Source organism: Jaculus jaculus, chromosome 18 (genome assembly GCF_020740685.1).
Source record: "Jaculus jaculus isolate mJacJac1 chromosome 18, mJacJac1.mat.Y.cur, whole genome shotgun sequence".
NCBI classification, from domain to species: domain Eukaryota; kingdom Metazoa; phylum Chordata; class Mammalia; order Rodentia; family Dipodidae; genus Jaculus; species Jaculus jaculus.
This window is the reverse complement of record NC_059119.1, coordinates 339,468-352,426: the sequence shown is the minus strand read 5'-3', so window position 1 is coordinate 352,426 and position 12,959 is coordinate 339,468. Positions and strand designations below refer to the sequence as shown.

At 38.3% G+C, this 12,959-nt stretch overlaps 1 protein-coding gene across 5 annotated transcripts in view; it reads left to right on the top strand.

Annotated features, from left to right (window-relative positions):
- Window positions 1–12,959, top strand: part of Pcdh15 (protocadherin related 15) — a 1,075,820-nt gene that overhangs the window by 763,102 nt on the left and 299,759 nt on the right. For all 5 annotated transcript variants that reach the window (XM_045137141.1, XM_045137139.1, XM_045137140.1 and 2 more), the window contains 2 exons: window positions 2,144–2,254; window positions 11,290–11,460. In XM_045137141.1, coding sequence (XP_044993076.1) covers window positions 2,144–2,254; window positions 11,290–11,460 — 282 coding nt within the window. The remainder of the gene's footprint in view (window positions 1–2,143; window positions 2,255–11,289; window positions 11,461–12,959) is intronic.

Sequence of the window (12,959 nt, the reverse complement as noted above, 5' to 3'; positions counted from 1 at the left end):
AAAGGAGTCAGAACTTAAAGAAAGATCACATATAGTAAACCAGGAAAGCATCCAGACAAAAATACTTGTAGAAAAGGTGCAGGAAAGTAAGAAATCTTCTCCCCATTGCCAGCCTAGCTGGAAGGTAAAGAGCTGACCAAAGCAAGGACCAAGAGAGTAAGGCAATAGGAAAATGAAAAGGAATCACCCAGTGATTTACACACAAGTGCCAGACTCATTTATAGATCAAACATTCAATTAGGATGAGCCTCATCATCAGGCTCAGGTTTTTAAGGGAGTGACTTGATTGATTAGTGGTCTCAAGAGGTTTACAAAGGAACAGTCAGCCCACAGATGTGCTAAGGTAAGAAAGGGGCCGGACGGGGCCAGAAGCACTGTTGCAGAGGAATTGCTTGCAGTCATCTTGATTGAGACTGGATAAATTGTGGGTTCTAGTCTTGCCAGAGCAAGCAAGGTAGAATCTTCATTGGACTTTGTCCCTACCTGGCTACCTGTATAAAGGACAAGGGATCATTCTTCTATCCTCCTTCATAGGGGCCACTGATAGAGCCAAGTGTCATAATGGAGACAGAGAATGGACTTAACTCACATAGATAAATGAGACTTTCTAAGCAAGCACAGAATGGCTATCAGTGGTAAATAAATAAATAAATAATAAAGAGGATAGCCAGGTGTGGGAGTACAAGCCTTTAACCCTAGCACTTGGGATACAGAGGTAGGAGGATTGCTGTGAGTTCAAAGCCAGCCTGGGACTACAGAGTAAGTTCCAAGTCAGCCTACGCTACAGTAAGACCCTACCTTGAGAAAAAAAAAAATAAGAGGTTATCTTCTTTTCAGGAGGAATCCTGAACATAGGTAACAGGTTTCTTATTAAAATCAGTAGTGATCAGACATCACCTGAGCATGATAGAGAATGAGCTATCTGATCACATACCAGATAGGGAGGCAAGCAGATATCAAGGTTGAAAGGTTCTTCCTGAACTGATTAGTCAGAGCAATTTGTTAAAAGTATATTTTAAAAGGAAGTACTCACATGGGCCTTGGAGAATCTTTAAAACTAGGTTTACATTTTGCCAAACAAAAGAAAATATTTGTCAGACTTTTGATAGAGTCTTCACCTTCAGGGTCATATCAGATAAGCCTTGTGAACTTCCCTCCTCCCTCCACAAGGGGATGTTTTCATTTGGAGGAAACTGCTACTCAACCCTTGCCTACTACAACAAAGCTCAACTGGACTGAATAAACAGAAAAGCCTTGAGGGGCTGAAAGTCAGACAGTTGTTGTGGTTACTAAGACAATATTTTATCCATGGCCTTAACATAAATAAGTGATGTAATGTCTTTTTAAGGACAAGACACTGATCTTGAAAATGATACTGTCTTAGCATGCAACTGCACAAATACAGAGGGCTGCATTATTATGAGGGTTGCTGCCTCACTTCTACATTACCAGAAAATATCTCAGTTTCAGCATAGACAAGTTAAGAAATAATCATCAGTCTGAAAAAAGTTAAGCTATATCTCAATTTTTTAAAGAAAACATAATTATACACAATTTCAGTTCAGCCAAAACATACTTATAATACAAAAGGAACACAAGTGTTGGAAAGTGAAATTGACACAAATTACAAGTTGAAAATGTTTGAATTATATTATATAAAAAATAATAAAAGGGCTGGACATGGTGGCTCATGCCTTTAATCCCAGCACTTGGGAAGCAGAGTTAGGAGGATCAAGGATCATCAAGAGTTCGAGGCCACCCTGAGACTACATAGTGATTTCTAGGTCAGCCTGGGCTAGAGTGAGACCCTACCTCAAATTAATAATAATAATAATAGATAATATAGCAGGGAAGATTTTCTTTTGGTAGACTTTTGATTCAGAACTATCTGGGGCTATTGGTGAATAATCTGAGTAATATATGAAAAGCTTTGAGGACCTGTAATTATCAACAGAGTGAGGAAATGCATTGCACAAAAATCATTTTGAGAAATTATGAGTATTAAACCTGAAGCTAATATTCATATTTTATTGTCATATGATAGCTTGTCCATTATACCTTTAAAGAGGACTGAATTACAGTGCCGTTCCTTCATTTGGTACCCACTCAAGTGATCTGAGTTTTGTATATGTCACATTTTCAGGCATCCAATGACACCTTTGAGATCCCTCTCATGTTGACGGGAAATGTGGTGCTCAGGAAGAGACTCAACTATGAAGACAAGACCCGCTACTACATCATCATCCAAGCCAATGTGAGCACTTAGTCTTCCTTCAGGAGCTAGAAAAGTAGAGTGCATGCACCCCAAATGTGCTTGGTGAACTTATGAGGCTCGACTGAGGTTTGGTGTATTGTTTTTACTTACAATATTCGTTACAATCTAAATTGTCTGATAGCTTTTTCACACTGATGGGTTTTTTTAGTTGTTCATTTTTATTTATTTGAGAGTGACAGAGAGAGAGAAAGAAAGAGAGAGAGAGAGAATAGGTGCGCCAGGGCCTCTAGCCACAGCAAATGAACTCCAGACACATGCACCCCCTTGTGCATCTGGCTAAGTGGGTCCTGGAGAATCAAGCCTCGAACCAGGGTCCTTAGGCTTCACAGGCAAGTTTTTAACCACTAAGCCATCTCTCCAGCCCACTGATTTTTTTTTTAACCTACCTTAACATACTTCACAAACTATGATCCACTAAATATCTGTGTTAGTGCCACTTTGAGGCATATTAAAAATTCAGGAGCCTAGGTGTAGTGGTGCACACCTTTAATTCCAACAGTTGGGAGGAAGAGGTAAGAGGATCACAGTGAGTTCCAGGCCATCCTAAGACTACATAATGAATTCCAATTCAGCCTAGACTAGAGCTAGACCTTACCTTAAAACAAAAAAACAAAAACGAAAAAAAATCAAAACAAAAACAGCAGGAGTCCAGATGCTACCTCAAAAAAACTTAAAATCTCAGAGGATAGATGTCTAATATCTACATTACTTTTTTGTTTGTTTGTTTTTGTTTTTTGAGTGGGGTCTTACTCTAGCCCAGGCTGACCTAGAATTAGTCTAAGGCTGTCCTCGAACTCACACTGACTGATGGATCAGAATTTGGGGAAGGACTCAGGTTTTGATTAGTTCCTTGATGAAAGCAGGTTGGTTTGCATGGCTCCTTCTCTGTGGGTGACCTTATCAGGTTGTGGTTTGGGAAGTTATTTACAACTCAAAAGAATTTAAGAATTTCCTCTGTGCTAAAGTGTGTTTCAGGGCCAGCATGTCCCAATAATTTCTGTTACTCAAATAATTGCTGGGACCCCAGCCCTTACATACCAGGCCCTGAGAACAAGTAAAATGAAAGAGGTCATTGAATTAGGTCTCTAAACTGCTTCCTGCTGACCAATGAGACAGAGTTGGAGCAGGGTAGTCCTGTGTCTTTGGTATCTGAATCAGAGCAGAGTCTCATTTGAGTCAGATCTGGCCTGATGCCCATTTGAGTTGAGGGATTCTGGAATATGTTTTTTGTTTCTTTGTTGATGTTAGCCCTGTGAAAAGATAGGAGGTAAGAGGCAGACTATTTACTAGAAGTGATCTATTGTGAGTGCAGGGGCATAGTTTCTGTTTCTATCTTTTGGCATAGAGTGTTGAGGTACATTATTTTTACAGTTGACTCGCTGTCTGATAAATAAGATCTACATAATAAAGGTGTTTGGGCTTGAGGCAGGGCCAGCAGACCTTGGCCAGTTCTGGTTGTATAACATTAAGAAACTGATGTATGTCCTCTAGCATAGGAAAGAAACCTTAATTTTTTCCACCCAATTTGGTATAGGGAGCTCTGGTGTCACTTTTTGCATCTTTGGTCATACACAAAAGGAGAAAACAGGGGGAAGGGCTACCGAGAAAACTCAGGACATAGTGGTCAAAAGAAATGACAAATAAGAATAAAACAGAGGAATTAGACTTATTGGAGGAAAGTCATAGTCATAGAAGGACATCTCACATGTCAGCAGAGACTCTGGAAATATAAAATGTCTGCCTAGCATTGGGATGGGGGTGCTATTGTCAGAGGAAAGTAGGAAGGGAAAAGTATTAGCAAGTGTGAAGACAATGTAGTTTTTGAACTCCTTTGGAGATAATCATCCAGGTATCTGACTCCCCTGGGGTTTTCAAGGTAGCAGAGGGCTGTCTCATGACAAGCTTCTTGGCACCTGCCAATAGTATGCTAACTGCTTCATTGCAAATGCTTTTATAGGATAGGAGTAGGGAGACAATTTTTCAAGATTTTATTTCTTCTTGCTGAGAGGGGGTGAAGTTCTATGAACTTGGAGTGAGCATTGTTTTTATTTCTTCTCAAGTAGTAGATCATGTGACAGTATTAAGATGTTGTAGGAGAGATCAAAGAATTTAAAAGGCAAGGTAAAATTGTAAGTAGGTACAGAATTAAAATGAAAGGTGTATTTTGTAGGGTCTGCCATATAGAAAAGGAGCAACTCCTCACTTTTAATCTCCTCTTCACAGTTTGGGGGTAGGGAACATTGAGTGACACCTTATACAAAAAGGGGAAAAAAGAGGGAAAAGGGATTATAACAGGGCCAATTCCTTTGTTGATTTGTTGAGTCCAGGTGGGACCCTTAGGTTTTGGCTAGTTCTATGATGATAATGCCTTTACAAAGTTCCTGCTCCAGGGTTCATTTATCAGGCTGTGGTTTGGAAAGTTATTCACAACCCAAAAGAATTTCCTCTAGGGAAAGCCTGTTCCAAGGCCAGCATGTCTGCTGGGAGCCCAGACTTATTAACCCTTGCAGTGAACCTAATACCTTAACCTCCCCAGTGCTGGGATTAAAAGTTTGTACCATCATGTCTGGCTCTATTTATTTGTTTGCAAGCAGAGAGAGTTAGAAGAAAGACGGATAGAAAGGATGGGTGCAGCAGGGCCTCCAGCAATTGCAAACAAACTCCATATGTGTAAGGTTCAGGAGTGACCAAGACCATGAAGACCACTCTGAGGCAAAGATGGAAGCTTTTATTCAGGAAAACATGAGCTGCCAGGACTGACTCTCAAGAGCAGAGTACAGCCAACTTGAAATTCCAGATAGTGTGCTATATAGGGTTCTTCTGTTGGGGGAAGGTGAGGAAGGAAAATTTTTTTTATAAAAAAGGTTTCTTTCAGGGAGATCTAGGATGGCCAGGGTGTGACATCAGAATAGTGACCAGGTGTCCTTAGAGATAAGGAAGCAAGAAACCTAGACCTGGGGCATTATTAGGGAAGAAGAGGATAATGGCTGGGCAGTTTCTTGAGGAATTTGAATGACCCACTTCCTTATGTCTCTGCCACCCTCCTTCTGTGACTCCATATTGTCCTGACCTAACATTCCACCTTTTGTTAATGATAAGAGACAAAGGTTAATTTTTTTATGTTGGCCATAAGGCTTGATGAGTTTTTATGGGAGAGGCTAAATAATGTAGTCCATGGGTCTCTCTTCAGGCCAGCTGATGAGGAGGCGGTTTCATGGTGGCTAGAGGTGGCAGAGTGGTGAGATCAATAGCACCAGGGTAGCATGTTGTTATGACTTGGTCCTGAGTGAAGCAGAGACTTCTCTCATACCATCCCTGTATTGAGCTGGCTTCAGGGCAGGGCTGGCAGACACCTGTCATAGAGAAGGTGAAGGAAATGGGCTCTGTGCACACTGTGAGAAGACAGAGGGAGAATAAAGGAGCTTGTTCAGGGGAAGAGTAGGAACACAAGAGAGTTTAAATTTGAGAGTGTCCATTGGTGTGGAAGTGTACTTATCCCTGAATGAGATAAGAGTAAGGGCTAAGGAAGGAGGGGGCCCAAGGAATAGCTTTGATTTTGGCAAAGGCAAGTGGGAGGAGCTGGGGTCAAGGTAGATGAAGTTAATCAGGGTCAGGCAGAGCCAGAAGACTTGTATTCAGGTTAGAGTCTAATATTGTAAGTCAGCATCAAGCAGGGGAGCCTATTTGAATCATTGTTTATATTGTAGTTATATTTTTCTCACCGGGTGATTAAGACCATGTAGGCTTCCAGAATTAACTGTTTATTTTGGAGGTCAATAATGGCACTGTAAGAGAGACTTTCAGGGACCTATGAGAAGTTGTATGATTTTCAGCATTGTCATCTGCTAGGATAAGTCAAGGCTGTGCTGACAAAGTGGCCCTCCCTCTTCTGGGAAGCCTGGAGGACTGATTTTCTCCAATGTGACTCTCCTGTTATAAATACCCTGACTTGGAATTCATTTCTGGGTCTCCACATCCTCTGTGATCAAGAAGGCAGGTAACTTACCAAAGGCTAGAAGTTCAAGTGTCCCATCATCTCCTGTGGTTTTTTGACCTGGGAGCAGGAGCCAAAATATTGGTTATCTGTTTAACTCCAATGTTTCCAATTGATTTTGGCTTCTACATATGGTTATTACTCACTCAGAGAGACTGTACATATCTAATTAGAAATATCTAATTAGAAAAACGGATTAGTTAAAAAGGGTACAGAACATATCTGGTTAGCAAAGCAGATCTGGTTTGAGAATGACACAATAAATTAAAATAATTATGATTAACATTTAAGTTTAGTTGGCAGGTAATATTATAAGCTATAACTGAGACATAGAAAGCATACACATTCTATCTTTTACATATCTATCAGCTATAAGTATAGGCAGAACATTTTAGTAGCCCTGAAAGTAATATTTTATCAATTATTTTATTAATAACTTTAAGTCAATTGATTTAATCTAGAAATCATATGTCAGGAAGAAGGCAAGACAGTATAAAAACTGTCATCTGAAAATAGCTCTGACTAGTCTGCATATCAATGCAAGTACCAATTACCCCCCAAACTGGAAGCAGAACAGCAATTTAAGATTTTTTTCTAGGGCAGGAAACATGTTTTAAGTATGAATATCTCAATAAGTAATGAACTTAAGATACCAGAAATGAGACAATTAATTAAGTGAAACCTTGACTGAGACTGGTTATACATAGCTCAAGAATAAAATAAAACTTGGTCATTGTTGAGTTAAGCTAGCCTGATTTTAACATGCATTAGAGACAATATGACAGACAGAAATCAATTTCTTAAATTAGCATTGAACAATTTTAAGGCTTAACTAAAGAAATATTTATGACTGTTACATGACACTTAGACAAACTATATTAACATTGTTTGTATACAGTGGATTTTTTTAAGACATGAGGAGCTTTTCCAGATTTTCTAAGAACAAAATCATGATAAATCACTTTTTATAAGACTTAGATTATAATTTCAGTGATAATCATGTAGCAAAACTAGCATGAACAAGACAAGAACCACCTTAAGATTTCAGTTTTAACCAGGCATGGTGATGGTAACTGAACCAAAAGACACCCCTTAGGGTACAGTAGGCCAGATAGTGAGACCCAAGGTGTCAATAGTACATATTTCTTGAGACCTGGGGTTGAGGCCTAATGGCTGACAGGTATAGCCTGGTGTGCAGCCGCTTCTACGGGAGGGATGAAACCGAGAAGAGGGATAAGGAAAGACCAGTGAGGCCAAATTATGGTGGGTGTGAGAGCCTATATGAGGCAGAGATGGTCTGAAGCCTTCAGAGGGTCAAATGGCAGCTTGGTGGCCTAGTCAGAAGAAAGGAGGTCTGGCTACCCAAGAGGGCGGCCAGGAGCCTCCTCTGATTCATGAGCACCAGGTGTAAGGTTTAGGAGTGACCAAGCTATAGAGACCACTCTGAATCAAAGATGGAAGCTTTTATTTGGGAAAACATGAGCTGTCAGGACTGACTCTCAAGAGCAGAGTACAGCCAACTTGAAATTCCAGACAGTTTGCTATATTAGGGTTCTTCTGTTGGGGAAGGTGAAGAAGGGAAAAGTAAAAAAAAAAAAAAAAAAAAAAAGTTTCTTTAGGGCAAATCTTAGATAGCCAGTTGTGACACCAGAAGAGTGACCACAAGATAAGGGGGCAGGAAATATAGACCTGGGGCATTGTTAGGCAAGGAAGGGATAAATGGTTGGGCAGTTTCTTGAGAAATGTGGATGACCCAGTTCCTTATGTCTCTATCACCATCCTGCTGTGACTCCATTGTGTCCTGACTTAACAATATTGTATGTGCCACTTTGAGCATCTGGCTTTATGTGGGTACTGGGAATCAAACTTGGGTCCTTAGGCTCTGAAGGCAAGAACCTTAACTATGGAATCTTTTCTCCAACCCCTAATATCTACATTTCTTTTGGTGTGGTGTGGTGTGGTGTGTGTGTGTGTTGTGTGTTCCATCATTTGACATCAGTTGTCATCTTGATTGCTCTCCACTATTGTTTACTGAGGCATGGTCTCTTCTCTCACTTGTACTCAGAGATGGCTGATCCCACCAGTCTCACTAGAAAACATGTTCTGGGGATTCTGGGTCTCTGCATCAAAGTACTGAGATTGCTGAAGGCCACCACATCCACCCTTTATTTACACTGGTGCTAGGGGTTCAAACTCATGTCCTTATGCTTGCACCACTAAGCACTTTACCACTGAGCCATCTCCTCAGCCCCAAATATCTGCATTTTATTGTATATGTAAATATCACTTTCTAGACATTTAATTTCAACTTATACAAACAAGTTTTCAGAAATAACGCCAACACTGACCTGTTACCTCTATGTCCTCTAAGTATGTAGAGTGCATATTAATTTTTTTTTGGTTCTGCCAGGTTTTTTCGACATGTTTCTGGGAGTGAGAATGAAATTGGAAGCTGATGGGTTTATTGTTTAAAGATATATCTATACATTGGTTTAATAGTAAAGAAAATAATAGTAGTTAATAATTTAATAGTAAAAATGTAAAATATGTTAACTGTTCTATCTACTTGCATGCATAACATAACAAATTCAGGAAAACATGCCAAATAAAAAATAGTTTTAAGAAAAAATTAAAGACATTCTTCTAAAATTATTTTAACAGGTATTGTTATTCCTGCAGTTTCCAATTTTAATCAATGAAATATAGTACAGTCAGGTTACTGGGTTGCACTTTCAAAATTTCAGTGTATAGTATTCCACCTGTCTTTGACTAACAGAAGCAATACAAGTGTTCCTGTGGTCTTGGAGATCTGGCTTCAGGTCAAAATATTCTAACTATGCCCTATGTTTTTTTTTTTTCTTTTCTACTGCAAACAGCAGATAAAGTGATGGCATGGGGTTTAATATATGTATCTATGGATGTGTAATATATGTATCTATTAAGTGCTTCTAGCCATTTGCTAAATTTTCCACCTTAATACTGAATATTTAAATGCTAAAGACTCCAAGGATTCTATGACATTGCCTCAAAAACCAAAAAATAAGCATTTCTTCCTCACACTCATTTTAAGATGAAGTTTGACATAATTACATTGTATTTGTTGGAGTCCACATCTTTGCTGGCACCATCTCACAGGATAAAAAATTATTAATTTTCTATACTGCTAAACATAAAACATGTGTTAAATGCTAAAAAGTAAAATTTTTCATAAGTTTTATCAAAAAAAAATACTAAAAAGTTAAAATATTTCAGCCAGGCATGGTGGCACATGCCTTTAATCCCAGCACTCAGAAGGCAGAGGTAGGAGGCTCACCTTAAATTCAAGGCCACCCTGAGACTACATAGTGAATTCCAGGTCAGCCTGAGCTAGAGTTATACCCTACCTCAAAAAAAAAAAAGAAAGAAAGAAAGAAAAAAAAGGAAAAAAAAAAAAACCCTTTCATAGAAATTAAGTAGTTAACATATTACATGTGAGGTTCCTACACACCCACAGAAACTGAGTATGGACCTTAAAGTTTTTGTCCTTTATATTCCAAAGGCATAGCTTCCTGGTCAGTGAAAAACGGAAGGTTTGTTCTGGTAAACTAACAAGAGGTTGGTGGGAAGAGATTGACATTCAAAAGGAAAAGGGAAGGGATTTACAATCCAAAGGCTTTCAAAGTAAACCTTCGAAGAAGAAGGTTTGATAGAACACTTTAGTCAGATGCCTATAGGGAGGAAAATATTTCTGAAATAAAGGCTCCCTGAAGAAAGCACTTTTAGGCCATCTTGGTTGATACAAATGTTGTGTCTTTGTCACAAAACAGTGACACTGAGGCTGGAGGGGTTGTTTAGTGGTTAAGGCATTTGCCTGCAAAGCCAAAGGACCCAGATTCACTTCCCCAGGATCCACATTAGCCTGATACACAAGGGGGTACATGAATCTAGTGTTCGTTTGCAGTGGCTGAAGGCCCTGGCACACCCATTCTCTCTTTCTCTCTCTCCCCCCTCCCTCTTTCTCTGTCAAATAAATAAATAAAATATTTTTTAAGTAGTGACACTGGTACTGGATATATGGGAATTCACTTCATTATCGTTCAAAAGTCTATAACAAAAAAAGCTCTTTCACAAATAATAAAAAATAATTGATTCTGAGACAAATATGAGTGATCAAAGCAAGAACAGATACTGCATTTTCCATGACGGACATGTTCCAATGCAAAGATTGAGCAAACTTTTAGTCATTGAACAAATGAAAGTCATAAATCAGTACATTCACCAAATACAAGGCTGAGCACATCAGGTAGTCAGGATATAGCAAAACAGGGAAATCTCTATCATAGGTTTCAATTGCTATGCAATAGTGTTCTTAGCTAAGTTAATAAATTCTAAAACTTTTACCTAATAGTCACAGAGCTCTTATGTCAGATACAAAGGCTGGTAATAAGTGGTTGAGAGAGTTAAAGACAGATAATTAATCTGTGACCATTTGATCTATCCACAGTCAATCTGTCTGTCTTAAAAATCTACAACAGTTGTAGCTTTTCAGGAAACCAGTTCATATATTTTCCACAAATTTAAAACTGCTTCAAAATATTTTAAAATGTATTTAAAACATTGCTGGAATAATGCTATAAATACTAATAATGGGGTACTTCTGTTTTCCTTTTTATTCAACTTTGGTGAGAGAAAGACTATGACCCCCAAGACTGGCTTTAATGTGTATTAGAATCAACATTAGACTTTTTTTGTATGTCCTTCAGACTCAATGATGCAAATTGCTAAGTATGCAGTAGCCCATTACAAAAGTATGTCACTGTCTTTCTGATACTATAGAAAGGATGAAGCTATAAACTTTTATCTACAATAACATATTTTCATGAATCTAGGTTGGAAGGCTAGTTCACATCCTACCTTCCTACTTCAGAGTGTTGGTTTTAAACAAGTAACTTATTCGTTTAAAAGAATGAAAATGCAAAACAAAGGAAAGTTAACTTTTGCCTAATACTTATAGTTTTCTGTGATTTTTACCCTATCTAAGGACCGTGCACAAAATCTGAATGAGAGGCGGACTACAACCACCACCCTCACAGTAGATGTTCTAGATGGAGATGACCTGGGTCCAATGTTTCTGCCTTGTGTTCTTGTGCCAAACACTCGCGACTGCAGGCCACTCACCTATCAAGCAGCTATTCCTGAGCTGAGAACTCCGGTAAACACATTTACATCTTTTCTTCTTCATATTGATTTTAAATGAGTGGGATCCTGTTGACATTCTTTCACATGAAGAAGAGGGACTATTTGGGAAAGGGAAAGGAACATCAAAAAAGCTAAAGATAACTGGGAGTGAACATCATCAAAATAATGTGTGAAGATGTCACAATGACACCCATTGTTCTATACAACAAATATACAGTGATAGAATTTAAAAAGAGTAATGAAAATTATAAAGCAAGCAGGTGTAATTCTATGATAAAAACAGCATCTTATTCTCCTAAAAGTATATGTACACTAGTTGTTTTTCATGGCATCAAATACCTAGATGTCAACTATTTGCTGTGTTTATGGAAAACATCAGGTTTGGATTCCCATTGTAACTTCCAATGTCAGAATTTGTTAAAAAATTTCTCAAGATATGTGAGAACTTTTGGGTGTCTTGTCTGCATTTTAGATTTTAACAATAAAACAGAAATTGGCTTCTATTAAATTCACCATAAATTAAAAGTATTTTATTCATTTCACACAGTGCTCATTCAATATTATAACATACCTACAGCCTTAACTTGTGGTACACATTAAATATCTGAAAATCATTGTTGTGTCTGAAATACAAATGGCCATTGGTGCAGGAACAAGAAATCATCATAGAATATTAATGCTATTACTTGCATTGAATGAAGATACTATTATAAATATTGACCTAAAATTCAATTTTTTAATTTTATTTTTATTCATTTATTTGAGAGTGACAGACAGAGAGAGAGAGAGACAATGGGTATGCCAGGGTCTCCAGCCACTGTAAATGAACTCCAGATGCATGTGCCACCTTGTGCATCTGGCTTACCTGGATCCTGGGGAATTGAGCCTTGAGCCAAGGTCCTCAGGCTTCACAGGCAAGCTCTTAACTGCTAAGTCATCTCTCCAGCCAAAAATTCAGTTTTTTTTATTTATTTGTGTGTGAGAGAAAGAGAATGAGAGAAAGAATGGGCATGCCAGGATCTTCAGCCACTGCAAACAAACTCCAGACACATGTACCACATTGTGCGTCTGGCTTATGTGGGCCCTAAGGAATTGAACCTAGGTCCTTTGGCTTTGTAGGCAACAGCTTTAACCACTAAGTCATCTCTCCAGCCCAAAAGAAGTCATTTTGAAGGCAAAAAGTATAATCAGAGTTTATGTGGATAAATAGATTTGGGTTACTTAAAAATGTATGTCATGATGTTATTATTAGGATACTAGTAACAAAACTACTAATAGTGGGACACATTGTATTTACTTTATAAAGTTAATAGGAATTACAAAAGTATATTTTATATTAATTTATATTTATGAGACATTTTATATAACTAGTATACCACTGATAACTCAAGATTAAGAGGGCATAAAGCATAGCAATAATTATATTTAGTGAGTCAACCTAATGGCTATTTAACAGGGCTTGGTGCTTTGAGAAAAAACAGCCATCAATTTGAGGAGTACACAGGTTTAATT